This window comes from Gavia stellata, chromosome 8 (assembly GCF_030936135.1).
Source record: "Gavia stellata isolate bGavSte3 chromosome 8, bGavSte3.hap2, whole genome shotgun sequence".
NCBI classification, from domain to species: domain Eukaryota; kingdom Metazoa; phylum Chordata; class Aves; order Gaviiformes; family Gaviidae; genus Gavia; species Gavia stellata.
The window spans coordinates 12,761,100-12,787,064 of NC_082601.1; the positions used below are offsets into that span (position 1 = coordinate 12,761,100).

At 39.2% G+C, this 25,965-nt stretch overlaps 1 protein-coding gene across 1 annotated transcript; it reads left to right on the forward strand.

Annotated features, from left to right (window-relative positions):
- The first annotated feature begins 908 nt into the window (after positions 1 to 908).
- On the forward strand, positions 909 to 25,500 carry HACD2 (3-hydroxyacyl-CoA dehydratase 2). Its single transcript, XM_059820600.1, has 7 exons — positions 909 to 1,039; positions 7,177 to 7,294; positions 7,641 to 7,659; positions 12,118 to 12,206; positions 18,160 to 18,281; positions 18,973 to 19,151; positions 21,473 to 25,500. The coding sequence occupies exons 1-7, from the start codon at positions 909 to 911 to the stop codon at positions 21,553 to 21,555; spliced, it is 741 nt and encodes a 246-aa protein (XP_059676583.1). The 3' UTR covers positions 21,556 to 25,500.
- The last annotated feature ends 465 nt before the right edge of the window (positions 25,501 to 25,965 follow it).

The window sequence follows — 25,965 nt, forward strand, 5'->3', positions numbered from 1 at the left end:
AATTTGCTGGCACAGGGAGGGAGGCTTATGATGTTATTCCGCACTGCTATGATGGAACTGCACCGTAACCAGCATGAAAAATAAATTGAGAATTGTTTCTGGAAGTCGAGAAGTTAACTCCGCAGAATAGTTACAATTTCTGTAGGGAAAAGAAAAAAAAAAGAACATTTATTTTCATCCTCTCATTGTAACTCTTTGGAAAGGTAGTTCATCTCCCCAAAAGAGGATGCTTGAATTTCTGTCGCTATGAAAGTAACGCTATCCAGGTTTTTGCTATTGTATAAAACTTCAGCAGAGAAGGAGTTACAGCTCTGGCTGCGCTCGGCTTCAGCAGCTTTATTAAACTATAGAAGTGACGAGAACCTACTAAATACTCCTAAAATATCCTCAACTTGAAAACCAACGCTATTAATTTCTCCAGGGAAATGACAGACCTATTTCCTGCTGCAGGAGCGAGGCCGCAGAGGGGCATTTTTAACGGGCTTTAGAACGGGACCGTAAAGGTCGTTCACCGCCGGGCCGGGCAGCGCCAGGCCCCAGGCCCGGCCTCCCCGCGGGGCGCCCCGGGCGGGCGGGCACGGGGCAGCGCGGCGGATGAAGTGGAACTCCCCCGCAGTCTGCCACCGCTCCCGGCTCACGTTCCCGAGCTCCCCTCTGCGGGCACCGGAGCACCCGGCTGTGACCCGGAGCGCCCCCGGGGCACGGGGCGGCGGGGGGACGCAGCACCGACCCCGCGCAAGGCCGCGCGGAGCCTCCGCCTCACTGCCGGCGCGGCAGAGCGGGAGGACCCACGGCTGCGCAGAGCGCCCTGCCCGCCTCCAAGATGGCGGCGCCGGCGCCGGGGGAGGCCCCGCCCCGCGGCCCCGCCGTACGCTGAGAGGGAGCCGAGGCCGCGGGAGCGCTGCAACATGGCGGCATCTGGCAGCGGCGGCAGCCGGGCGGATAACGGCTACAGCAGCCAGCAGCCGCGGCGGAGGAAGGGCCCGGGCGCCCTGGCCACGGCCTACCTCGTTATCTACAACGTGGTGATGACGGCGGGGTAAGGAGGCGTGTGGGGCCGCCGGGCGCGGCCGCTCGTGCGGGGTCTCCCTGGCAGGGGCGCGTCGCCCGCCTGCGCCCGGGCTCCCCTCGGCGCCCCGCTCGCCTCCCCGGGGCAGGGGCTGCTGCCGTCCCTCCGGCCGCCGCCGCCTTTCCTCGCACCGGGGAAACTTTCCCCGCACCGGCTGCGCTCCGCCTGGCGGGGCGGGGGGGGGCGCCGCTGCCGCTTCTTACGGCCCCTCTGGCTGCGGCGGCGGGTCGGGCTCCCGTCCCGTCGGGGGCGGCGCTCCCCCCGAGCCGCGCGGTGCCCGAGCGGCAGCGGGCGGCAGCCCGCGAGCGCCGGGGGGCTCCGCTGGGACGGGCTGCAGCCGTGTGTGTGCGTGCCCGCCCTGCGCGCGGCTCCGGCTGGCGGTCCCGGCGCTGTCCCGGCGGGTGGAGCGGGGCCGGGGCAGGGCTGGGAGAGGAGAGGAGAGGAGTCGGACGGACTCGGGAGGTCTTTTCTGTCGCTGTGCCCTTTCTCTTGTCTGTCCCCGTCCTCCCTCAAGTGCCTGAGCAGGAGCCGTGCCTGCCCCAGTACCGGCTGGAGACGCGTTGCCGTTCCCGGTGTCCCTCGTGCAATCGGTGGTCGTGCCTCACGCTTTCGATGACGTGAAGAAACCGCAACCAAACCCTCTCGTGCTGGAGAGGGGTTTCTTGTGCCTACTCGTAAAGCTGCTTTGCTTGTTTTCTCGTTTCTCTCCATCATGCGCTATGACGGTAACCCAGCGCTGACAAAGGTTGGGTGCCTGGGTGCCCCCCCGGAGCGTGTCCCCCCGGAGCGTGTCCCCGGTGCTGCCCCATCCCCGCCTGTGCCAGGCCTCAGCGGGACGGCAGCAGCTCCTCGGTGTCAGCCTGCTCAGCACCGGCTGAGCCCCTCTGCGGCATCTCTTCTTCCACGCACCCCTTCCAAAACGAATGAAGCGCAACAGCACAAGTGCGTGTTCTCTGGGAACTTCTGTGTTCTATAATCGACACCTTAATTTGCTGTACAACTCTTCTCTTGTCCGGGTGATTGTGTAGATCACCCTTCTCACCACGTCTGTGCTGTGGACTCCAGCACTTTCCAGTACAGGTGAACCTAAATGCAGGGAATTTATCCATAGTAGTAGTCAAGAAGGCAAAGCTGTGCCCCTTAAGAGCCCTGTGCGATTTCCCCGTAAACCCTTCAGCTGGTACATACTTCAGGTGAAGTTGAAAGCTGCTGCTTGCGATGTGTGAGCTCCTAGGCCTGCTCGATGCTCTGCTCTTGCCCTGTGTAGCAAAATGGAGACTTGGGAGTCTTATTGGAATCCATACAAAAATAAAATCATCTTTTGAAAGACTGAGGATATTTGGGTGGGAGGAGAAAAAAGCCTTTAAAATGGATCCTGAATGAGCCATTTTTCTGCTAGATAAATCCTGGAGGGTGAGGAGTCAGGCAAACAGACTAGTCTCACTATTTTGGGGGAAAATTAGTATAGAATTCATATAGGTACTACTTATTTCAATAAGGCAATAGGACATGATGATTCTTGTCTTTGCTGGTGACAGCTGGCGCTATTTCAGCTTACAAGATAGTTACACTTGTGTGCACGATGTTAACTGAGCTCTTCTTAGAAGTAAAAACATTTGCCTGCTCATTGAGCTGCTAATATTTAATTTGCTTACGTTTATAAAAGAGCTCAAAAACCGGGCACAGAAATTGCAGTATAAATGGAAAGTTTCTTTAAAGGTCCTGAACTTTTTGTCATGGCGAGCAAGTTCCTAAGCATATGAAATTTCTGTTTCCTTAGAGGAAAACATTAAATTCAAGTGTGTTAGAAGCTCAGAAATAAATAGCATAAATCTGTATTTAGCTTCCTGTTGTCACGTAATTCTTGATCATGGTGTTACCTGTTTATCTGATTTATACCAAACTTCCTAGAAAATTCCAGTCTTGAGTGGGATTTGGCTTATGGTGCTTTAACATGAGCTGCTTTTTTCTGGACATGTTTGTGATTAGATGATTTCTGCAATTTGGGGAGCTACCTGTCCTGTGATCAGGGTTTGTATCTCTGTGTTGTCACTCATTGCCGTTATTTTGGGGTAGGTGGCTGAGGGCTCTGACTGATAATTTTTCTTCAAATGGGTGAGGATTTTGTGCTTCCCCTGGATGCTGCTGAAATTCCACAATATACAACGTTGAGCTTAGGGAAAAAACCCTCAAGTAGTTTATTTCTTTTTTTTCTTAAAGAATCCATAATAAAGTAGTTTTTCAGGAGCTGGTTGGCAGAAGGTCAGTTGTTCATATGAAAAGATTGACACATGGCTGGCGACAGTAATAAGTTACCATCCTTGTGTCAGTCAGAGTGCTCAGACTTAGTTTCTCAGGCAGCCCTACCTTGGAAAGACAACTGTGAAAAGAAAACACCAAAAACTTGAAGGTGCCCAGATGATGAAGAGACTGTAAAAGCACATGGGATTTTTAAAAAAAAAATAATTAAAGTGGGTTTTTTGGGTTTGTTTTACGGAAAGTTGGCTTTTAAACTGAAGCACAGAACAGCTTTGTCGTGCAGTAAACAGGTAGTAGAGTAAATGTTTTAAAATCATAGTTTCCTTAGCTATTAGCTTTATTTAAAATGGGTCAAGTAACAACTGAAAAATCTTGGCATAATTATTGTATTTGCTTTGCATTTATCTTGACTTAGCTAAAGAAAACATTGATTCTAAAAATAACAGATCTTATTTCTAATTTTATACTGTAGTGCATGTAGTATATGGATTCCTAGTAATACAATGGCTTTTGCAGGAGCAAAACAGTAGAAAAAGTGTCTATACCTGTAGGTCCCTAAATGGAGTTGCATACACTTACCATTTGGTTCACGTTTGGGCCTTTTCTTTCAGAAAAGGGACTGACAGATGTAACAGGGCATAGCCAGTCCTGTAGTTGGTTCTCAGCTGTACTCGCTCAGGTTTTTTTGACCATGTCTCACAGTGTTAAGACATAGAAAGCATTGCATGTTTCTTCTCTTGTATTCAGTCAAACTGTTATTTTCCCATCACAGCATGAAGTCACGCAGCCGTGCCTGACCTGGCATAACAAGCTCATTCTGGAGGCATAGATGCAGCATAGAAATTATTTCCTAAAAACCGTGGTTGACTGAAATCACTGAATAATGGGGGGGCGGGGAGGGAGAGCCTGCTGTTAGAGTTGAGTGTAAATGTTTGATGAGCTGCTTTAAAATGTGATTATGTTTCTTATTTTTAGTCAAGTGCCGTAACTGACTAGTACTTCTGGGAAGAAGTAGCTGATGGTGGTATAAACAATGAATTTCAAAAGCATTTCACTCAACAAGATAGATCTTAATGTAATAGCTTTTGAATTCACAAGGGTTCATGTTATCAGTGTTGAGCAAAGAGTGTTCTGGTTTATAGCTTTCATTGTCCACGTCTTCAGTGACTGGTTGAGAGTCAAAGTACACTTCTCCCTTTTCAGGTTCATTCACTGCATAGCTTTGCTCTGCTCTTTTGCATAAATGAGGCAGAACCTCAGTAAACTTTGCATAAGAAAACACCTTTTTATAATTTGTAAGAGAAATAAAGGGAATTAAACTGAGGACCTGAGCATGAAGCTTGCTTATCAAGTCTGAGCAACTGAAAGTAAAAAAAAATAAATTGTATGTACGCAGTATCTATTTTCCTTAGTTTGGATTAATCAAAGAGTGTTAAGAGTAATTAAGAGTCTATCTTAAAGTTTACATGTATGGCAATGGTAATTTAATGAAACGTAACTCCAGCTGGTATATCTGGTAGACTTCAGTGTCTAGGTCAGAGGAAGATGGAAAAACTGCCTTATAGCTTAGCTTCCATGTGACAGTGGTGCCTTTTGCTGCCCTTTTAAACTTCTCACGAAGTTTCTTTTTCAGTTGATCTTCCTTGCCTTCACCTACTCCTATTCCATTTTCTCTAGTCATAGAGGGTGAAGAACTATTTAAGAAACACAGAAGCAGACAGAGGTACTAAAAGCTTGAACATAAAGTAGGCACAGCTTTTAATTTTGTGCGGATTAGTACTTTGATCTGTATTAAATGCTTTTTGAAGGACAGTAATTTTATTATTAAAAGAGAGATGTGGTCTTTGGTGATGGAAAGTACAGTCTTTCTGGAGTCAGTGATCCAGCAGGGAGAGTGGAGATGAGCAAGGGGCTGGAGCTCCTCTGAGCGCCACGTACTTGAGCAATTGCTCAGCTGAGGTGAGAACGGTCTGCAGGTGAGAACAGTTTGCAGGCACAACCAAGAACTGGTATCTTGTGCAACCTGAGAAATTGCTCAATTAGCAAAGTTTCTCAACAAAGACATAAGATTAGGAAGAACAGAGAAACCTGACAGATAGGAACGGTGTCAACCTGCTCTGATTTACTGTTCTAAAAGAGAAACAGCCAGTGTTGCAAGGGAGAGTCATTAATCCTATAGTGCTTACTCGTTTATTCTACACTGAAGTCCAAATACTATATTAATCTGATTCTTTCTTTGTAAACTGCAATTCCTTGGCAAATGTTTGACTTCTGGTTTCACAAGACAGCTTCAACTGAAATAACTTGTCACTACTGAAAAAGGGGAGGGCTTGTTTCTCATTCCCCATTTCTCTTTCCTGCTCCTGCTGCTTTTCTTTGGTGCTAGTCTTCTGAGAAGTCCAGGTAGAAATGAAATAGCTCTTTTTCAGTTGTACTAACAAAAGTTGTTACGAACACAAACTTGGATGCCAGAGTTACTTGTTATTGAAAAATCTGAACTTTACAGTGTATTTCAAACAACTATTACATTTGGGACATTATTTGTATATACTTCATAATACCTAAGGTAATGTGGTACTTGTAAGCATCTAATGTGCTGTAAATTAAGGGAATTTCTTCATCTTCCCTGTTACAAAACCACAGCTGCAGATTTTTTTCCAAAGGGTAAAAAGCTATTCCATAGTGAGGAGACTTCCTACATGTCTATATACACTTCCAGTGAGGCCCACCATTGTTAGCAGAGATGCTTGGTGACTGTTAGCACAAGCTTTGTAATAGCACTTCTGGGTTTGGAGGGAGGTAGAGTAGGGTAGCATGAAGAGTAGCTGAGGGCAAGACAGCCAGGATGAGCCTGTGAGTGAAAAGTTTGGGAGCCCCTGGTAAGGATTTCCACTTCTCGTTGACCATCCCCTTCTCCCCATGTTTGCCACAAGCAATTGGAAACTAAAGTTAACTATAGATGCTAATTTCAAATGAAACAGTGTTTTACCAGGGTGTACCCACCTTAGTTTTGTGGCTTGTCCTAGACTTTACTGAAGAATTTCTGAGGTTGTGGGCAAACACGAACCCTGGACAGCTGTGATAGTGAAAGATGTTGCTGCATCAGCCAGGACTGGAAGAAAATCTTTTACAGTTGCTTCCTGAATTACCTGAGGGGAAAATCAGCAAGGTTAACAGGTCACATTATTTATAGTATAGTTGCAGTTATATAGGCACTACTTACACAGGCCTAGATATATTTGTTGCTTAAAAAGGAAAGCTGGGACAGGAATGGCCGTCGCTGCCTTCAGGGCTTTAGCAGGCTCAGTTTTCTTGCAGTTACTTATCCATAACTGTTTCTCATAAAATATATGCTAGCAATTAAGCTGGATGGTCTGTCATAAAGTCTAAGGGTGTACTTTGAACTGAAATACTAAAATGAATGCCTTCTGAATCCTAATTGTTTATGTCATACTTCTTCAAGTCATGGTATGGTGAGAGATCTTTGACTAGCAGTAAATAGTTTTGTGCTTAAACTAAACAAAATGTGATGCCCATCTTGTTTAAAATGTCATGAATACCTTCCATAACTAAATTAAATACAGCTCACTGAAAAATAAACTTAGACATTAAAGACATTGGTATTATGTCCGTGCTGAAAGATGTTTAAAAAATGCATAATCTTTAACTTTGATAAATTTGCAGAGAATCCAAATATTTAATGTTTTCAGTGTTGCAGATGGTAGGCAAAAATTTAATATTTTTCAGGACAGTTGCCTTCTCAGATACCAGAAGAGGGATTAAGGATTTTGTTGTATTTATGCTCTGCTTAATGTCTCCTTATCTTAGACTTTTTTTCTCTCTTTCAGATGGCTTGTTATTGCAGTTGGTCTAGTTCGAGCATACCTGGCTAAAGGCAGCTACCATAGCCTTTACTATTCAATAGAAAAGCCCCTGAAATTCTTCCAAACTGGAGCTTTGCTTGAGGTAGGTGTAGTTGTCTTTCCTAGAGTTACTAATATTTGCATGAGTGTTTTCTTTAGGAGAAATAAGGCAGCCTTTGAACAGTACTGTCTAGGCACCTGTTTTTTCATTAGCATTTATAGAGTGATTTGAAGGTAAACATAGGAAATATGCCTCACGCAAATGCTGGATTTTTCCTTTTAGCAAGTGGTGAGGGAGCTTACTGTCTGCTACTTAGCTTGGGGCTAAATATTAAGTTTAATCTTTGAAATATGAAAATTGAATCTTAAGCTGTTGTGATAGAACTAAATGTGTTTCTGAAGTGCTTCATTTGAAATGTTAGTGATTTGAATTTTTCTTTTTGTTCTAGATTCTGCACTGTGCATTTGGTAAGCATGCAAATTTTCAGTTTTATTATTTTTATAGAACACTGCAGCTTTAGCGATATATTAGCAGTAAAACTGTTATGGTCTATGAATTGCCAGATTTAATTCTTGCATAACTCACTAATTTTTTGCAGTTTTCCAGTTTTTTACTAAATAATTTGACAAGTTAAATCACAAAAAGGAAAATAGTGTAACAGGTTTTCAATTACTTGACATTCTATTTTTATCTAGATCCTTCCAATGCTACAAATCTTAGAGCAGTTTATAAATGTTTTATAGTAGATTATTACTCTCCATCTCTTCTACATCCTATAATATTCTGTACCAAGCTGTCTTTCCTCAATAAAAAATATTTCTAGCTGGAAGTAATTTAAATTCCAATAAAAATAACATTTCAAGCACTAAAACGTTGCCCACATGCATGGAGCGTTGTGAAATTAGGAAGGGGTAACCACTCTTTATCCCAGATGCAGCTGTGCTTTAATGGAACTGTTTGGGAGAGTAAGAATTGCTTCAGACTTGACTCGACAATTCTTGTTAGCCTGTACTGTGAGGCTTGTTTGTTAGCTTGGTGGCAGGAACTCAGTTGTGTATAACGTGGCCTGGGGTCAGTAGCAGTGTCATGGTTCAGTCAGCCTGAAGAGTCTTATGTCTGAGTGACAGGATTGCACCTTGTCTAGTTTGTTAGTCGTCATGATTAATGAACGGTTTGGCCTCAGCATTTGGATGTTTTGTTTACAGAATAGATGGTGTGTCACAGTCTCTGCAAAATCAAAGCCAATGTTCTATAAAAGGGAGCAGTGCCTGCCTGCATACCTTTGCTTAACTCTGGTTTTTCTAAACAATTCAGTCTTCACAAAGGGACAGTCTTATGTTCAGGTAGTTGGTCTTGTGATTTTAAATATAGGTGTCTGAGGTCCTATCTGAATGTTTGCGCTACTATTTAAAGAGAAAGATGGCATTATGGTTCCTAAAGCTGCAGCTACAAACCTGCTATTCTTCACGTATCGTACAAACAATCTACATACTGGAGGGTGTATCATTATGGTACAAGTAGGTTTGTATTGAATTTCTGTGCAAAAGTTTTTGGGGTTTTTTTGATAACCAAATGTGTAGTTGGAAAACTTAAAATCATATACATAAGTATGTCAGCAGAGGGCAGTCGAATTCTGTATTTGATAAGTAGTTCTGACCTTCCTGAATAATTCAGTTACTCTGAAAATGTTATAACAGTTTGTAGACTGTGTACAGATCACCCCAAGAAATGAATGATCATATACTCCTCAAATTAATGTAAAGGCTTCTCAGAGTAAACTGTGTATCACATAGTTGCCTGTGCTGCCAAGGCAGTCCTTCCAATACTGTTTTATTTTATTAAATTTCAGTTACTGTTTTTTACCAGAATAAACTATGCTTACTTTAAAAAAAAAAAAAGTCAAAAATTAATAATAAAATGTGAAATTTTTGAAGTCTTACTTAACAAGTGGCAAGAAGGACAAGTTAAATCTCAGAACACTGGGCAAAAAGACTTGCAAATAAAACGCTATTTTACCATCCTAAATCTGTAATGCTCTGCTGTTTTCTTAAGCTAAACTTCTGTGGAGATGTCAATGTCTACTAGTACTACGTCTAAGAAAGAGTGTAAAAAATTTAATTGGATTATGTTTTCCTCACACTTTAGAGTATATGTCCACACAGATCATTGAATAGCAGGAGAGAGTCCTGTGTTTCACCTTCCAGGCTGGTGCAGAACAGGAAACAAGGTGACTGTACCAGCCTGTCTGTGTGCAAAGCTAATAATCCTGGCTCAGCTGATTTGAGGTGTGGATCCATTTAGCCCATGTTATCCCCAGTCGCGCAATTTAATAATAGTGAAGAGAGCCATTAGTGGAATGTTGCAACATTTTATACCATTATAATGATCTTTTTGCTTTCCCTAACAAAGTTTTTTACAAAAACCCCCACTTATTTTATTAAACTACCCATGGAGATTTTTTTTTCATCTTAATGGAAGCATTTGTCAGCCAAATAAAATGAGGGTTTTTGCACAGCTGGATACACTGCTGCTGTCTGCTATAGTCCTACTGACTCTGGTAAAAGTTTCTATGCAAGAAGAAACAGGAAATTTGCAGATTCCTTTGCCCCTGCTAAACTAATTGCTATAACTAAAGCTGTAATTTTCTGTCAATAGAGGAGCTTATCTGTGACAGATGGCTGTGTGTATCAGCATAACTTTTCTTTCCACATCTTTTCAGTAGAATCTGAAATGTTAGCATCTGTGAGGCAAGCTCTTCAAAATATGAAGATTGATAGGAGAATGTCTCTATCAAGCATAGTTGAGAACAGAACTTTGGCATGTGGCAAAGATTTAAAAAATTAAGAAGGAAAGCTCTACGTGAAGAGAGGAGGTAACGGGTAGCCCAGAGACCAAGAGGAGAGACTGAAGGACAGGCAAATGGAAAGTGAACATGCAGTTCCTTGACTTGTGTAGCAGACAGAATCCAAGTGTATTAATGGCATTGATAACATGGAAGAGGTTCTGGAGGAACTTGGTATGGAAAGAAGTGACAGGAGCCACCAAAATGAAGAAGCAATAGTAGTACAGGGAGTTTGTGAAGGGAATGGAGAAGAAAATCAAGAAGGCTTTGGTGAGTACAGGCCCAGCCTACAGAATCACTACAGTACCAGCCTTCCTACCGTAGCGATGCTTACCAGTAACCCTCTGGTAAGCCAAAGTCAGCACTGGTTGACTTTGCTTTAGCCTGCTCAGTTTGGAGGTGTATGAGGGCTCCACCTGTAAGCTATGCATACAGCCTGTTCTCAGTTGGGAACTCCTTGGAGAGAGGAAGCACTCACTGAGAGTTGGAGGATTTCCTGCTGGAGGTGGGAGGCTTAGTCCAGGCTCTGGAAGAGGTCTGGGCATGGCTTACTTGCTGCTTGGTTCTGGACCTGAGCCCCCTGTCAACCACCACTCTGGCACGTGCAGTGTTGGATAAGCGGTGACAGATGTTTTTAAAAATACCAAGTTTAAAATTGTCTGTCGGGCACCTTTTCAGTGCAGTGAGTAAATAATGGGAGGCAAATAAAGTTTACGTAAATTGTAGCTGGTGAGTTGCTTATTTTGATCTGCTGTTTTTGGCATAGATTGGCATTGTCTCGGCTGTAATGAAAAACCTTGTTTGTCTTGTGAGATAATCTTGGATGGTTCCTACAGTCTTTTTGGCTTATTTATAGATTCCTTTGCAAGAACATTAGTTTATCTTGCTTAGGAAGGGATGATCTAAATTGTATAGAAGAAAAGGTCTGTTACATTGTAGGAGTGAGCCTTTAATGAGTACAGATTGTGGGATTTTATAGCACCCCCTTTTGTGTTGTCTGAGTAACAGAAATTCTGCCTTGAGGTTTTACAACAGAAATTAGATTATGAACAATATGTGGTAAAACTGAAGAGAGCTGTGTTAGTAGGATTTTTCCCTCTTTTTACTCTGAAAGAAGACTAACATAATGACTGTGTGACTGAAAATAATTCTAATGAAACTTGCTTTTGGTTTTTCTTACTCTTTCTTCCTCTTCCACTTTCCAAATTGGTCTTTACATCTTTCTGAGGCTGTTGTGTTGCTTGCTGTGATTTACATTAGTTTTAGAAGCACTTTTTACTGTATATTAGGAGCTGCAACTGCTTTTGCATTTGTCTTCATCATGTTATTGGAAGAAAATAAAACTTTGCTGGGAAGCTTAGAAATTTTGTGTAATCTTGCAGTCTAAAACTATTCCTGCTCTGTCAGACCTGGGGGTATAGAATCCTTTTAGTGGCAGTTTAATCAGCACCTCAGAACTTGCTTAGAAGAACCAGTGAAATCTGCTTCCTTGAGGAAAATTTTAAAATCATTTCTGTACCTACTAGTGCATCAGCTATTCCTTGGTTTGGTTTTGTTTTTTTTAAAAATTTAATTCCTTCCTAGGAATACTAAACTTTGTATATGGGCTAGATCAGTAGTTCTTCAAAGTAGTTATACATTTTGCTTGCTGGTTTTTTGGGATATACTGTGCAAAAAATCTTTATTGTTTTTACTTTTTAAAATCACAGTAATGAAGAGTATCTTGGATATTTTAATCAAATAGGGTTTATTTGAAAGACTGTATCCCAAAGCTATTTGATTGGAGTTATCTCATCTTATTCAGCTGTTTTGTGAATTAAGGAATGTGCTATGATTGCAACAAGACCGATCACTTTTATTTGCATTTTGATGCACAAAGTCTTGTCAGGGGATTGTATTGCATTAGGATGTGTAAACACACCACAGGACAGACTTCATACTCTCAAATTAAAAAAAAAACCCTAAATGTTTTCCTTCCAGAAATTTCAAATAACTGGACTTGGCTTAGCTGTGTTTTATTTCCCTACCCACACCTCCCACCCCGATAGTCAGGAATATTTACTAATTGCAAAATATCTTCCAGGCATTGTTCCGTCTTCTGTTGTTCTGACTGCTTTCCAAGTGATGTCAAGGGTTTTCCTGACGTGGGCAGTAACACATAGTGTAAAAGAGGTAAGTTAAGCTACAAAACAGATAGAAAAACTAATGACCCATGGTGAAAAGCAAGTGTTGATCTGTGGCTTATTTTTCTTAAAATGACTTCTGTTTGTATTCCAATGTGAAATTGTTTATGTGAATTTCTGTGGATCAAAAGAAATAAAAATAAATCTGACATCATCTTTTCTTGACTATCAAACAGACTGAGGTCTGTAAGACATCTAGCTCCTGAATAGATTTTTTCAGTCCTTACTTGAAAGTTGAAGAGGTTCCAGTGTGTAATATGGAACCCAGAATTTGGGACAGCGTTCTAGTATTGATCTCACTAGTGCCATAATTAATAGCAAAATCTCCTCACTGCCCCCTCATTCATACACAATTTGCTTTCTTTTGTCCATGGTATGTGGAAGCTCCCCCTCAACTGTCTGTGCACAGCAATGCCTGGATGTTCTCCATTATCACTTTCCAGGATAATCTTCCCTCCATCCTTCATTCATTTTTCTTACATTCAAGCAAGTGTTAGGTGGGTTTTGGGGCCTGTGTGTTTTTTTTCTCATTGCTTACCACACCAAATACTGCTGTACTTTATACAAATCTCTGCAGAGTCTTTTGGAAGCAATCTTATTTGAAAATTATTCCCGACAGTTAGTTTAAAATCTAAACGTGCTTTAATTGATACAGATCATACTGACTAACTCTTTTATATCATCTGAATACCTTGTAGTAGCCCAGATATGCCACATCTGTGCTGTTACTTTAGCCAACCAATCTTACTGGTTTTCTTCTCATTAAAGAAAGAAATTAGTTTCGATGCCAGTGTCAGCACGGCTGCCTGAAATAAGTGATTGTCATCTAGCGTCATCATATGCATAAGATCTTTTGTGACTTGACATGGAGAATATCTTAAGGAGCTTGTCTCAATACCAAGTCTTTAGGGAAGCTGCTTTCTTTTCCTTACTCCAAACCTGCTATCAGAGCGTCCATCCACATGTAGAGTAACGTAAGTCCCTGTAGTTCCAAGTAATTAACAGCCCTTTCTGATATTATGATGCGTGTTCACGTGGAGCCTTAGTTTCATGCTATTTAAAGTGGAGGAATGTTATTTTTCTCAATTACTTTAATCTTGTAAATACTTACCTTCTGTACAGATTTCACTTTTGGTGCAAATAAATGTACTCCAGTCTTTGTTATCTCCAGTGAATTAAATACTAGATTTTGAGGAAAAAAAAGCCGTAATCCCAAGATGTTAGGATTTAGATACATGTATGCAATATTTTTAAAGGAATATGCCTGTAATTTTACTTATTACCTGTATAATGTTGGGGTACCTGGTGCTTCATAAAGAACAGCGATAATCTGTTTTTATGAATTGCCTCCTGGTTTTGAAGTAACTCAGATGTTAAAGGTCGGATTGAATGGATTAGAATTATTCCATGTGTTGTCTGTTAGACATCAAAGGGAAGTCTGTAAAATGATTGTGGGTTAGGTTTTTTGAAACTTATGCCCACATTCTCACCAGAGAAAACCAGCAAAATGGGAGAAAATGTGAGCAACACGTTCAGCCTAACATTCAATTTTTAATGAGGATTTTTTTAACAAGGATTCTTTCAACAATATTACACACAGTTTTTTTTCCTCACATTTATCTGGTCTCTTGGTTAAAGTCTTGTGAGAGACTGTACTATGTGTTACTTTTTTTTTTCAATGTCTTAGAAAGTGGGCATAAGAATGGTAAGGATGAGGAATCCTGTGATGAATTTTTCAGCTGTGACTGAGAGCAAATAAATCAAATGAAGAGGCTGTATTCTGACCCCTCCCCTTCCCCCCAACCGAAGAGCATGCAGTCTCACCTGGGGAGATGTACTGAAAGTGTCACGAGTGTTCTACTTTTTCTAAAGGGCTGTCTGCACAAGTGAGCTCCATGGTGAAGTCCAGGATTAAATTCTCACACAGCTTTATGGAACTTGTAAGCTATGCAGTTGCATGATGAGGTTCTTGTAAAATAAAATGCAGTTTTCCTCTTTAACTTTTTGAGTGAGACTTGTTCAGTATCTTGCTTTTCCAGACTGTTTTCATATATAATATAGTTAAAAGAACAAACATCTGTATTGCATCCCTCCTTTCTGTGAGAATACACTTCTAGATATGTGATGTGATTTGAAGCATGCTTCTTGCCACTAACATGTTTGTGCTTTTTGTTGAATTTAGTGCTGATGTGTTGTTAAATTCAATATGAAAGTATTTATAATAAATGTTAAAGCATGGCAAATGTTAAAGCACTGCACACTTCTTTGGGTAGCAATGAGATTCCCCTTACCTCCACCACATGAGTAGCTCTTAGCTTAGTGGAGGAGGGCCTGGCATGTGTTACAGTACTTGTAAGTGTTTTGTCGTTACATCGGAAAGGAAGCGGTTTGGTGAATTTTACTGTTTCTCCTACAAAGGAGGGAAGAGAATGAGCAGACTGGCATAGAAGGCTAGAAGAAAGTAGGCATAGGAGAACAGAAGGTGCCCTTCAGTTCAAAGTTGTCTTTTTGAATTTGTGTAAACAGTGAAATCATCTGGTGACATCATGGCAAGCCTTCGTAAAGTTCCATTCTGATAGATAATTCCGCACCCAGTTCTGATGGGAAATTAAAAAATGGTGTCAGCAGTGATTTAATACTTACCCAATTGGGTGCAGTTACAGATAAGTTGCAGATAAGTATGGTATATATTTAGAGGAACCTTTCTAGAACAGGCAGTCAAAAGGGGTGGTATGAAGATGACATGTACAGCATATTGAGCTGGTAATTAAGACTCTGGTATCTGCAGTTGTAAATTGACATCTTCAATGAGTAGTAAAGCATACTTAAAGAGGGAAGAGCATCTTAATTTATGATATTTAAGACTAAGTTGTAGTACAAGAAGTCCACGCTAGAAAGTTCAGAACTCTAAACGGGTGAGTGCAATTGAAAAGCCTGATTCATCACTGCTTTACATCTATGTAAAACTTGAGTAATACTGTATAACACAAATGTCTATTGGGCCCTTTGTGCCTACTGTGAAGCTTCCTCTTTTTTTTTTTTTTTTTTTAAATTGATGTACCAGAGAACCAGTGCTCTGGAGGGAGACGTGCTGTTTCATTGTTACAGTTGCATAGTACTGCTGGTTTTACTCTTCTGCACTGGATTGCTTAATTATGTGTTTAGCCGAAATTTTCTGCAAATAATTTGTCAAACTGTTACTCTTAACGTGGAGAAATCTATAGAATTTCCCTTTTCACACATAAGGAGAACAGTAAAAACCTCTCAGGCTTTATTTTGTCAATTCCCAATTCTCATCTTTGCATCTTAAAAGGCTATGGATTCTCTTACATTTTAACAAACATTGTCTGCTATTCATAGTATTGAAGATAAGCTAAAATATATTCAGGACCCTCCTTGATGATAAATTGGTTTGAAACACATGCCAAAAAATTATGCCTGTGGTGTGCTTGACCCTTATTAAGGCAGTTGGACAAATAAGTTGTAAATAAAGTATAAGATGTGCTTTGACTTTGTCTAACTCCTCCTTTGAAGACTGGCATGAAAAAGTAGAGGAAGAGAAATCGAGTTCTCAGGGCAGCATTGGACTTAGTGGTTTATTAAGGGTCTGCTGTTCACTAGCTGTACTATCCCCTTTATCCTCAACTTTGAAGAGAAACGATACAAATGTAGCATTAGCAGTGCCTAAATGAAAAAGACTCGAGAGGCTGGTTTGTAAATCAGTTCCCAGGGGGTTGATAATGTGCATCTCTGACATCTTTATTTGAAGTATTGAAAAATTGTAAGTCCTCGAAGAGATGTTCTAATAGTGACAGACTTCTGACAGATCTGCTAGTGTGAGAAACATACTTTTTAATGATGAGCTGTGGAATGTAATTAAAATATGATAAGATGCACAGTAGTCTTCTGTTCCTTACTGCACAGAATGGAACTATTTGAAAATCGTACAGGTCACTCTTGTATGAAAACTACCACCAATTTCCAGTATTCTTTCTTCCTTAAATAGGGACACAAGCTGTAAACGCACAATCAGCGATTCTTTAAGTGACCTTAACAGGGTTTTGTGCGTGTGCATTTTATAATGGTGTGAACTGTTTCAGTAACTTCTAAACACAGTTTTAATATTAAAGTAGGTGGGAAAGACTAGACCTGAGAAGGCAGTGTTACAGAAGTCTTGTGATAGAATTGGATACTAACTGCCAGATTTTCTACTTCTACATGTATCATTCACTGTTAGCTTTAGTTTTCTTGTTCTTGCTCATGTCCTTGGGTGCTACTTCAAGCTACAAATTTTTGTTTGTTCGTATTACTGACTTGCATAGTTAGGGAAAGAAGTGGGGTTTCAAAGTACAAATTGAAGTCTGTGATGCATAGATTTAGATGAACTCACTAAGTTGCTACTCCTGATTTGACCAGAAGATGCAGCTCTGGAGTGCTTGTGGAGCATGTTGCTCCTTGGGAACAGCATCATCTGTGAAGTGCTGTTAACTTTTCCAGGTTGGGAACTAAGTCCTGTGTATAAAGCAGAACCCAAGCAAGATTACGATCCTGTAGCAATGTAAATATAGATTTGGTCTCTTCTTTGAATATCTTCAAATAAGTTTTGGATTTTGTTATTTTATGATGATGTAAGGGAGATTAATATATAAGCAAATTATCAGAGGTCCGTGTGGAAAAACGACAAGGTGCATTTGCTGCAAAGTGTAATGACAGTGACTTGAAATGCTATATGTGCAGCAGAATATAGATTAACAGCAGCTCTACATTCCAGGATATCCCAAGATTTATGTATAAATCTTTCTGGGTTTTGTAGTCTGTAACAGAAAGCTTTTTATGGGTAATCCTCATGAGCGTTTCTAAATGCAAATACGTGATCAGTCCCTTCCTATTAAAAGGTTTCTGATTGCCCACATATTTTTCTTGTTCCTTTTTTCGTTCATACATGTACTTTGCCCAAGATGAATAGAGTGTACCACCTGCACCTACTAACTTCCTTTTCCCTTTTTTCAAGAATTGGAGGAAAAAAGAAAATGCAGGCCCCTGTGGTTGAGCTCTTTTTGTTCCCACGGTCTGCTGAATTTGGGCTCAAGGTATTCATAAAGCTGAGAGTTCTGTTGAAAGGGAGGGAAGGAGCGGGAGCGCTGCACAAAAATCGTGTTTGCTCTCTCAAGAGTTTGTAGTGTGGTTATGTGACCCCATATACTACTACATCAGTGTTACTCCATGTGAAACTTAAACCTCATAATTATGCTCCCAAATCTAATAAATCTAATAATTCTTTTTAAAATACATGCTTTTGAAGATTAACCTTCAAAATATGAAGGGAGTAAAAGCTGGTTCAGTGATGTGTGTCTGAAATAAAAGCTCTAAGAGGTGTAAAGCAGTGAAACATAATAATGCCTTGAGTGTAACATTAGAGGAACTACGCTGGATACAGTAAGCAGAAAAAGGAGCAAGGAACAGTGAGGCAAGTAGTGGTCCAGCTTACCTGACGTGAGACAATCTGAGCTTCTGTTTCTTCTGTCCTCCCAGCCTATGTCTTGGCGTTAGCTGTTTTCCTGCTGCTCAAAATTAGGACCCAGTTTCTCATCTGTAGCGAGAGGAAAACAGTGCTTCTACTCAGAAGTAGCATGGACTAGGATCAGTTATGAGTTGTTCTCAGCATTTCAGGGATTTCTTGTACTGATTTACCTTGAGTACAAATGGGAGATCCTAAGTTACCCGATCACTAAGCAGAGCTATTCTTAAGCAACTAGAAAAAGCTGGAGCATGATAAGGGTTTTTAGTGTTGTTACTAATGTTGCTTTTAAGCTCATTCTTGGAGTCCATTCTATAAAATGATGCAGTAAAGCAACCTATGGGAATTGATTACTTTTGAGGCTTTCTTGAGTCTGGTGAATAATAACACTTGAATTCATACTGAGCTTTTTTCTTTCTTACAGGTACAAACTGAAGATAGTGTCCTGTTGTTTGTAGTAGCCTGGACAATCACTGAGATAATCCGTTATTCTTTTTATACGTTTAGCTTGTTAAACCATCTCCCTTATCTCATCAAATGGGCCAGGTAGGTGGTATAATAGAAATCAGAGCCTTAAAGCACTGATTTGACAGAGATATTTATCTTGTAAAATAGTTACAGTACAAAAAATTAGATTCTACCTTAAGGTAATTGCCCTGTTTGTGAATGTGACTTCCTAGCTTTTTTCCAGCAGATTTCTGGGTTACAATGTAATAGATTTTTTTAAGCTGAAACAGTAGTTTGTCAGAACTCAGTCCCATTTACAAAGTGATTGTGTTTATCAGAAACTGACATTTAACAGTAAGAGGTAACAGTAAGTAAACTGACATTTAACAGTAACCCTTGAATCCAATCTGTAATCTTGAAACAAAATCTGTAAGGTCATTGATCAATATCAACTGTGTTTGACCCCATTTGAAGTAATATAATGACCTCTACCAAAGAGTTTAGAAATCAAAGTAACAAAAGTGGGGAGCGGAAGGGGAAGGGGAGAATAGTTTTAAAGATAGTTTTCAGGTTCTCAGAGGTAATCTTTAAATAATTCAAACTGATTGCTGATTTGAATACTTCTCTTGCAATAACGTTCACACCTTGCAATGCTCTTATCAAATAAGAACTAAGGGAAATAATTAGCAAGTTGAGAATTTAAAATTTGAATATCCATAATAGCATTTAACAAATACTTTGTCAGCATTTGTCCTAACTTTTAATCCTTTCTGTAAATGTTTTGTTCTAGGTACACTTTGTTTATAGTATTGTATCCAATGGGAGTCTCAGGCGAATTACTCACAATATATGCTGCATTACCGTTCGTCAGGCAGTCTGGCTTGTATTCCATTAGTTTACCTAACAAGTACAATTTTTCTTTTGACTACTATACATTCCTGATCCTCGTTATGATCTCTTACATTCCAAGTAAGTATGAGTTTGTTAGTTTTTTTTTAATATTAAAAGCTGTAACAGGAAAGCTAATAATTGTGGGATTAACGTACATATAACTAACCTTGCAAAATTAATTTTGAAAATTTTCTAAGGAAAAGAAGTTGGAGTTAAAAATGCAGGGATTGTTTTCTAACAAGACCTGTAAAACCATAATACATTTTTTTTTTCTCTTATACTTGGAATATTAAATAACTGTGGTGGTACTTGGCAAATGTTGACATCTTCATATTTTTTTCTTCCCCCACTTACAGACTTTTAGGAGAACAAAGGTCAAAACAGCTTCTTAAAATCTAGTTCTTTATCAGGAATAAGAACATTGATTTTTGCATTAGTGGGTATGGAACCATTTCTGTTGAACTAACTTAAATTGTCATAATCTCTGGTTAATGTTTCTATAGATAGAATGAAGATTTGGTTTTGCTGCTTTGAAATAGGGAATAGGAACACAGAAGCCTTTTGCAAATTTAAATATGCAAATAAAGTCTAACATGCAGAATAATGTAGTGATGATGTTGCTACTATTAGCTATCTCTTCAGCTGTCTTTATATGAACCCTGTTGTTTCTGCAGAATGATAAACCATATTCAAAGATGTATATTTCAGTAGTGCGGCTGTCTCTATAACAAGCACTTACACTTCCAGTGAACCATCTTGTAATTCTCACATCAAGGTTCATAAGTTTTTCCAGCTGTTAATAAAAAAAACCCCACTTTTCATGCACTTATTTTTCCTTGTCTCCCTCCTCCAAAAATGGTGATGTTACTAACTCCAAGCAGCCAGAATAGTATCTTTTGTTTTAGTCAAAATAACCACAAGTATTAATTATTTCTTTTGTGGTAGCTAGATCGCAGTTGACAGGCCATGTGGGATAGAACCCACATTGAACCCAAGTAACAATTTTAGCCCACTTTCTCCATTAAAATTGCTGTTTCTTAAATAAGGTATTTTCTGTGATCTGTTACCATTTTCTGGATGCGTAACTTGAATGTGATCTTTTTTTATTATTATTATTTTTTTAATTATTATTGTGAATTGGTACATTAACTCCGAGAACCAAGTGCTTGGACTCAAGCAGTCTTAGGTGCCTTTTCACCTAAGTATTCCTGTGGTATTCCTGAGATATAAGAAAAGCAGTGTTCATTGAAATCATTGATTGCACCATAGTTTGGTTGTTTATTCATAAAAGCTACCTATGCAGGACTTAGGCCTTCTGAACCCACTGAAGATCTTGGAAATTTTGGGAATATTAATATCACAAGGAAAGCAAGCTTTGAAAACTGTTATTAAAAACTGAGTTTTTATATTCTTGATAGTTGCATCTTACCATTTACCTTACTTTAAATCTCTAACTTAGTACTTGTCTGTCAAAATTGACATCTTGCTAGAAAAGATGTCATTAAATTCTTTGCATATAATGGATCCCCATTGCTTAGACTTCTAATGGAGAAACCACATGGCTCTGTATTGTTACGTCTCTGGACAGCTGTATTCACTCCTTAACACCAGTGGAGTGAATCAGGATAGGGGGAAAACAATCAGGAAATTAAATACAGGGTAAAGAAAGCCAAAAGAAAAAATGTTGACCTGAAAAAAAAAGATTGAGTACACAAATTAAATAGACTTTGGCCTATGTTTATGACAAATGCTTTGCATGTGTAACTGATATAATTTAGGCTGATGCTGACCTTGTTTAATTTTCATATGGTTCACAAATGTTTAGTGTCTCATGGCAATTTTAGCTTTTGCTGTTTATATACGTATGTTTTCCATCCCCTACTTTGTTGTTCTGCAAACATACTGTGTAATGTCTTAGAAATAGGAGGAGAAGCAGCTTTGCATGGAGGATAAAGAGAACAGAGATGAAAGAGGCACCAGTTTGTATAAAGTTCCTTAGATCCTGAAAAAGTGATAGTAGAACTACAAGAAATGAAACAAATCTGGAAATTTCATTCTTTTGGAAGGACTACTTCCTCCCTGCAATATATTTTCTTTCTATGTGTGTGTGCAGTTCAGGAAACTTTTGTCATTCTGCGTGTACATGTAGAGTTATAGAAGGCATTTCATGTTTAATTAAAAACGTGATTGCTCTAGCAAAAATTAAATAGTACCTGAAGCATAAGGACAATATCACTTTCTTTAAAGAATAAAAGGCAACTGATGACTTGAGCAGAAAGTGGGTAAGCATGTTTTCTTTTAATAGAGAATTGGTGACCTTGAACACGTGACTGTGCATCTTTCATTGACATGTAAGCCTCACTTCATACTTTATTTACTTAAGTCTGTTTTCTCTTCAGTCTTTCCTCAGCTGTATTTTCATATGCTACATCAGAGGCGAAAGGTACTCTCCCACACTGAAGAACACAAGAAGTCAGAGTAATTCCAACTCTTTTTCAGAACTTTTCAAACATCAAAATGCTGCAGATTTTCAATACCCAGCACATTTATAAAGAATATACCAGGATAAAATAAGTCAGAGGTAAAAGACCAATAATTTAGCAAGAATAACCAATAAATCTGATGTCACTGAAATTCCACAATGTAAAACAGTGAAATAATTTTCACCTTGCAGTGCTTCAGAAAACTTTTAAACTTTATATGGCTTGGCAGTTAGCCTTTTGCTTTTCTTTAAATGATCTGCTAAATGGTTTTCATTTATTACTAAATGCCTGAAGGTTGCAGTATGAATGATGAAGTTGTACCCACTAATGCTTGAATTGGGATTATATTACTGATACCTCTTATTTTTAAGTGCTTGACTGCATGCCAGAAACTGTATGTATTGCTGTGAAAGCAAACAATATGCTCTGGAATGCTTTAGGATTTTGTCAGAGACTCCAGTGGACAATGTAATCCGGGCAAAGTGTTTGAATTTAGAAAGGTAGGTTATGTATTTAAAAGGTGATGGGAACAAGAACATGAAACCAATTACGGGAAATGAGGGGAATGTGGTTCTTTAGGAATTTAAACAGTAGGGTGTCTGACCAGAGCGTGTTCTCCGAAGATCTTGTTTAAGCTGATTACTCAAATGCTAGTGTTAATTCAGAGGCTATAATGCATATTTGAAACATTAAAACTCTAAGTACTGCATCCCTGGATAGTATTACTTTTTTTTTAATATTTAAAAAACTAACTGTAATATTTCTAGTGATACCAGTGATGATTCTAAACAATATAAGGAGGCAGGTCACCCAGAAACAGGTGCGGTTTTCCCTTTTTTACTATAAATTATCATCTCTAATCACTGTCCACTATCTCAGTGGTACTCATCTTTCACTGTTGAGGACTATTTGGTCTACTGTGGAATCTTTTGAGGGCCTTGTTCCTCAACCTAACTCTTCTCAAGTGACTAATGTGTATCACTCTGGCACATCCAAGCAGGCAGTTCCAGGCACTCAGCTTCTGAAATGTTGCGAAGTCCTAAGCTCCTTCTTTGAAAGCAGATTATCTCATGTGTTACATGCTGCTTTTGCAGATTGGACAAGCCTTCCCTCATTTGCTCTTTTGAAAGAGCAGAAGACCATAGAAAGTTAAATTTTCCTAGGTGCTTTCTCTGGGTTCTCAGGCTAAGCCTTCCCTTGGGAAGGTAAAACAGAAAATGTAAGAACTGAGAAAACCTTTTGGCGAGGCAGATTGCATTAATGCTGTGTGAGCAGTAACCCAAGTTATGAACACACTCTTGATTGGGGGTGGGGAGGAATGGAAGGGACAAAAGGAGCAGGGAAATGAACGGGTATCTAAGTAAAGGCATAAGGAAGTGTAGGTATGGTCTTTGCTCCATTAGGAATTGATAGTCGACTAGTCCTGTCTTCACCCAGTCAGAGCCACTAGACAAAAAAAAAAAAGGGCTTCTCTGGCTTCCCTCTTGTAACATCATCATTTAGTGCATAAATGAGGTGTGACCACTACCATGGTACCTGCAATACTAGTCTCATGCTGTGCCTGCCAGCACCTCCCCCTGGACGTGGCCCATATCTGTGTCCCAGTTAGTTGTGCTTGACGCATCACAGCTCTCCCTAAACATAGCCAGTAAGTACAGGCTCTCTGTTCTAGCACTTGGGGAGAGCTGGATTTACAATTATTTTGGTTTATGTTTGTCAGAGCTATATTTAAAAAAAAAAAAAAAAATCTTTGCATTCTTCAGTAATTTCCTTTGGCTTGATCAAAAAGTCTGAATTTTCCTAGGGCTCAGTAACACATGTAACACCTTTCCTGTTGAACACAAACAGGACTATTGTAAGCCGGGAGAGGATAAGAGACAATAATGATCTTTGCTTCTATTTTAAACCTTTTGGAGACAGTTATCGGCTGTAATCAAAACCGCTATGGCCGTATACAACCTCAAAGTGGTTTTGGATTTAGAGATGCAATGATTTCAATTCATTCCTCCATTAGGTTATGTGGTGCTTTGTTGTAGTGATCTAAGAAACATTGCTTTATACTGAACTCATTGTTCAAAAGTGTAAACTTCCACCTCTGAACAAAATATCTCCTTTTGCTTATACCTGCTATCAAAGGAATTAGTGTCAGTATTCCTGAAGGATGTCATCTAAAGATCTGATTTCCTGATGCACTCAGGTTACTGGATATTGTTGATGCTGAGCTCGTGAACTTTTCTTGATTTGATTACTGTGCCCAAATAAAAGATTTGTTTTCAAATTTGTTGGTCTGATTTGGAGGAAAAAAAATGGCTGTGTAATATTCCTATATGAAACAAACTCATAGCTTTGTTGATGAGAAAGAGGTGGTACAGATCTGTATTAGACAACATTGGCATTACGGAAAAGCAGAGAGAGCTGCCAGTAGGGAGAAGGCTTGTACAACCAATGCCTTTACTGAACAAGCTTTATTATGGAATATTTACTTTAATTGGAAATATTAATTTACTACACATGCAAATAAACTACAGCCTTTTAAAAGAAAATGGAGTTACTTTTAAAAGAAAAAGAAATTGCTTTGACAGTAAGAAATCTTATCAGCAAAGTTGATTTAAAAATTGTATTCTGAAGTATGAACATGCACTTAGTACATACATACAAGAATTCCAGCACTTCAGCTTGCAGTGCTTTTTCAAGTTTAGCTTCTATGAAAATCACTGGAAGGTGGTCTTGAGTAAGAACTGTAGTGCGATGCCCTAATACTATTTGGGTTTTTTCCCTAACACTGACTTTGGACACATGTGTGGGTTTTTTTTTTTCCTCATAAAATAAGAACAAATTTCCCCTCATCTGTCACTGAAATTGTAATGTGGTTTATGTGAACTTTATAATAGAAGCTTTGATTAGTACTCTTTGTCACAAATGTAGAGGGTTTTTTTCCCCACAGACTATTTACTTGGCTTGCATGCTTTCTATCAGCATCACCAAACTTCCGCAGCAGACACGTTTTCTGCTTTGGTAGTCTTCGTGTTGCGTGCACTAGTTCAGTCGACAGTACTTTATGTTCTACTATGACGGCTTTGTCTGAGTTAGTCAGTACCCTCTAAAAGACCAAGGTTCTTACCAGTGTATAGTTTACAACTGGAATTGTAGAAATGTTCATATTGTAAATTACAGTAAGATGCAGGTTACAGTGCAGGTAAATTGTAATTTTTCACAATGTGATGTTTCTATCAAAGTTTTTTTTATTTATCAGTAAAAGGTTGGCATTTGTGTGGACCAATCTGCAGTGTCATTTTAAAACCTATCTTTCAGCTTAAAATTTTCATGAGTATACATCAAATCATACATTTTGATGTATATTTATGACAGTGAAATTTGGGTGAAAACTATATATAGTCATTTTTGTATTTTTTTCTATGTTGTGAAGAATAAAATTGTAATTTTATAAGTCTGATTCACTAAGATTATTATAAGTTAAATGTATTTTTTGTATATTTAGGAATCTGATATTACCTGGAGCTCTGAAAGATTAAGCATAGACTTTTTATGCATGTTTGGAAGATATTTCTACTTGATAATGCAGTGAAATGGTTTGTATGCTAAAATAGTAGTCTGTGTTGTTGCCTTGTGAAATTGATTCTGTGCTCTCTGCCTGGATTTGGCCTACTGATCAGTGATACTAATTGCTATAATCCAAATAAAATAATTCTGAACAAAATACGTTGTATTGTTACTGTTTAAGGAACAAAAGCAGGTACTTTGTGAATTAGGGCTGTATTTTTATTCATTTGTATATAATGTGTACTTTCCAATTTACAAGATTTTTTGGTATACTTTTGAGCTCAAATGAATTAAACTTGATACTGTTATGAATGCTCCACTTTTCACTTTTAAAAGCGGAATTCATAATGTGTTAACTGACTATGTTAACATTCAAACTTAAAACTTCCTGTAGGATCCTCAATAGAATGCAAGCTCTTTGTTCTCCTCTTGTTACCTGTACTCCAGATGGTGATGGTTTTCTACAAAACCAAAATTGTTTGAGTATTACAAATATAGTGGAATGCTTAACTAATGCAACAGAATACTTCAGAGTTCATTTACTAAATATAATATGTCTGCTACCACGGCAACGTTCTTAACATTTTTAACGCTTCCTGAGAGAGAGTTAAATACTGTGTCTAGATGCCATTAATGCTCATAAATAACAAGTTATAATCCTCTAATAGGAACTGAGTAGTAGTTGCAGAGTGAGTACTATTTTCTAGGCATATGCTTGTCATAAGATTGCACAACTACAGTGATTTTTTTGTTTGATTGCAGACGGGATGAAATAATGTCATTCCCAGCATCAGCACATGTCCTACGCATGATAGCTGTGACTTAGCACTACTGTGTAATTAAAATCT